The sequence below is a fragment of the Morone saxatilis genome, unplaced genomic scaffold (assembly GCF_004916995.1).
Source record: "Morone saxatilis isolate NCDOM2014 unplaced genomic scaffold, NCSU_SB_2.0 Contig17, whole genome shotgun sequence".
Classification (NCBI taxonomy): Eukaryota; Metazoa; Chordata; class Actinopteri; family Moronidae; genus Morone; species Morone saxatilis.
The window spans coordinates 6,034,857-6,035,493 of record NW_023339729.1 but is presented as its reverse complement, the minus strand read 5'-3'; the positions used below and the strand labels follow the sequence as shown (position 1 = coordinate 6,035,493).

The following is a 637-nucleotide window of genomic DNA, read 5'->3' as shown; positions in this document are numbered from 1 at the left end:
ATTTACCATTTACCATCTAGTGGTTAAAGGCTGATGTGCTAATAATAGACTAACAATGTGCTAGCTTTGCATGTTAATGTGGGTATACTGAACCTTGAGCTGCTGTCTCTGAGCATCGTGGATCTGTCCATCAGAAATGGTCTTCTGGTAGACCTGCTGGAGACGGTCCAGTTCCTGGGCTGCTGTTTGCCACAGCTCCATGGCCTGCACACGCTCCTAAACAACGTCACATTAAAAATATATACATACACACTCTCCAACCATATCTGTGCATTAAGTAGTGACACTGATCCAGGACATAACCTAGTGTAGAGCAGGCACCAACAGTGTAGAAAACAGCTCCCAAATTGTCTTATTTTAATGCTGTCTTCTTAGCTAGTAAGTCACCAGTGAATTCAAAACTCAGCCGGGTTTGTTTTTTTTTACAGAGTGCAAAGCTGGCAACATTATTACCAGGTCAGTGCTGTATAGAGCCACTGGGACCAGCTGTTGTTGTTTTTGTTGTCAGTTAAAAGCTCTAACGTGTGAGCCAGCTACTCAATAAAACATTAGGTCTACAACATGTAAATATGAGTCAATATAGTCAGAAAAACACCTCTGACAGAACTGGGGTCTGTTTCCCCCTGCTTCCAGTGTT

General features: G+C 42.7%; 1 protein-coding gene across 3 annotated transcripts in view; it reads right to left on the bottom strand.

The window, feature by feature from the left end:
• The window catches only part of sclt1 (sodium channel and clathrin linker 1), a 14,401-nt gene that overhangs the window by 9,066 nt on the left and 4,698 nt on the right, over positions 1 to 637 (bottom strand). For all 3 annotated transcript variants that reach the window (XM_035660341.1, XM_035660339.1, XM_035660340.1), the window contains exon 8: positions 94 to 216. In XM_035660341.1, the coding sequence (XP_035516234.1) occupies positions 94 to 216 (123 nt within the window). The remainder of the gene's footprint in view (positions 1 to 93; positions 217 to 637) is intronic.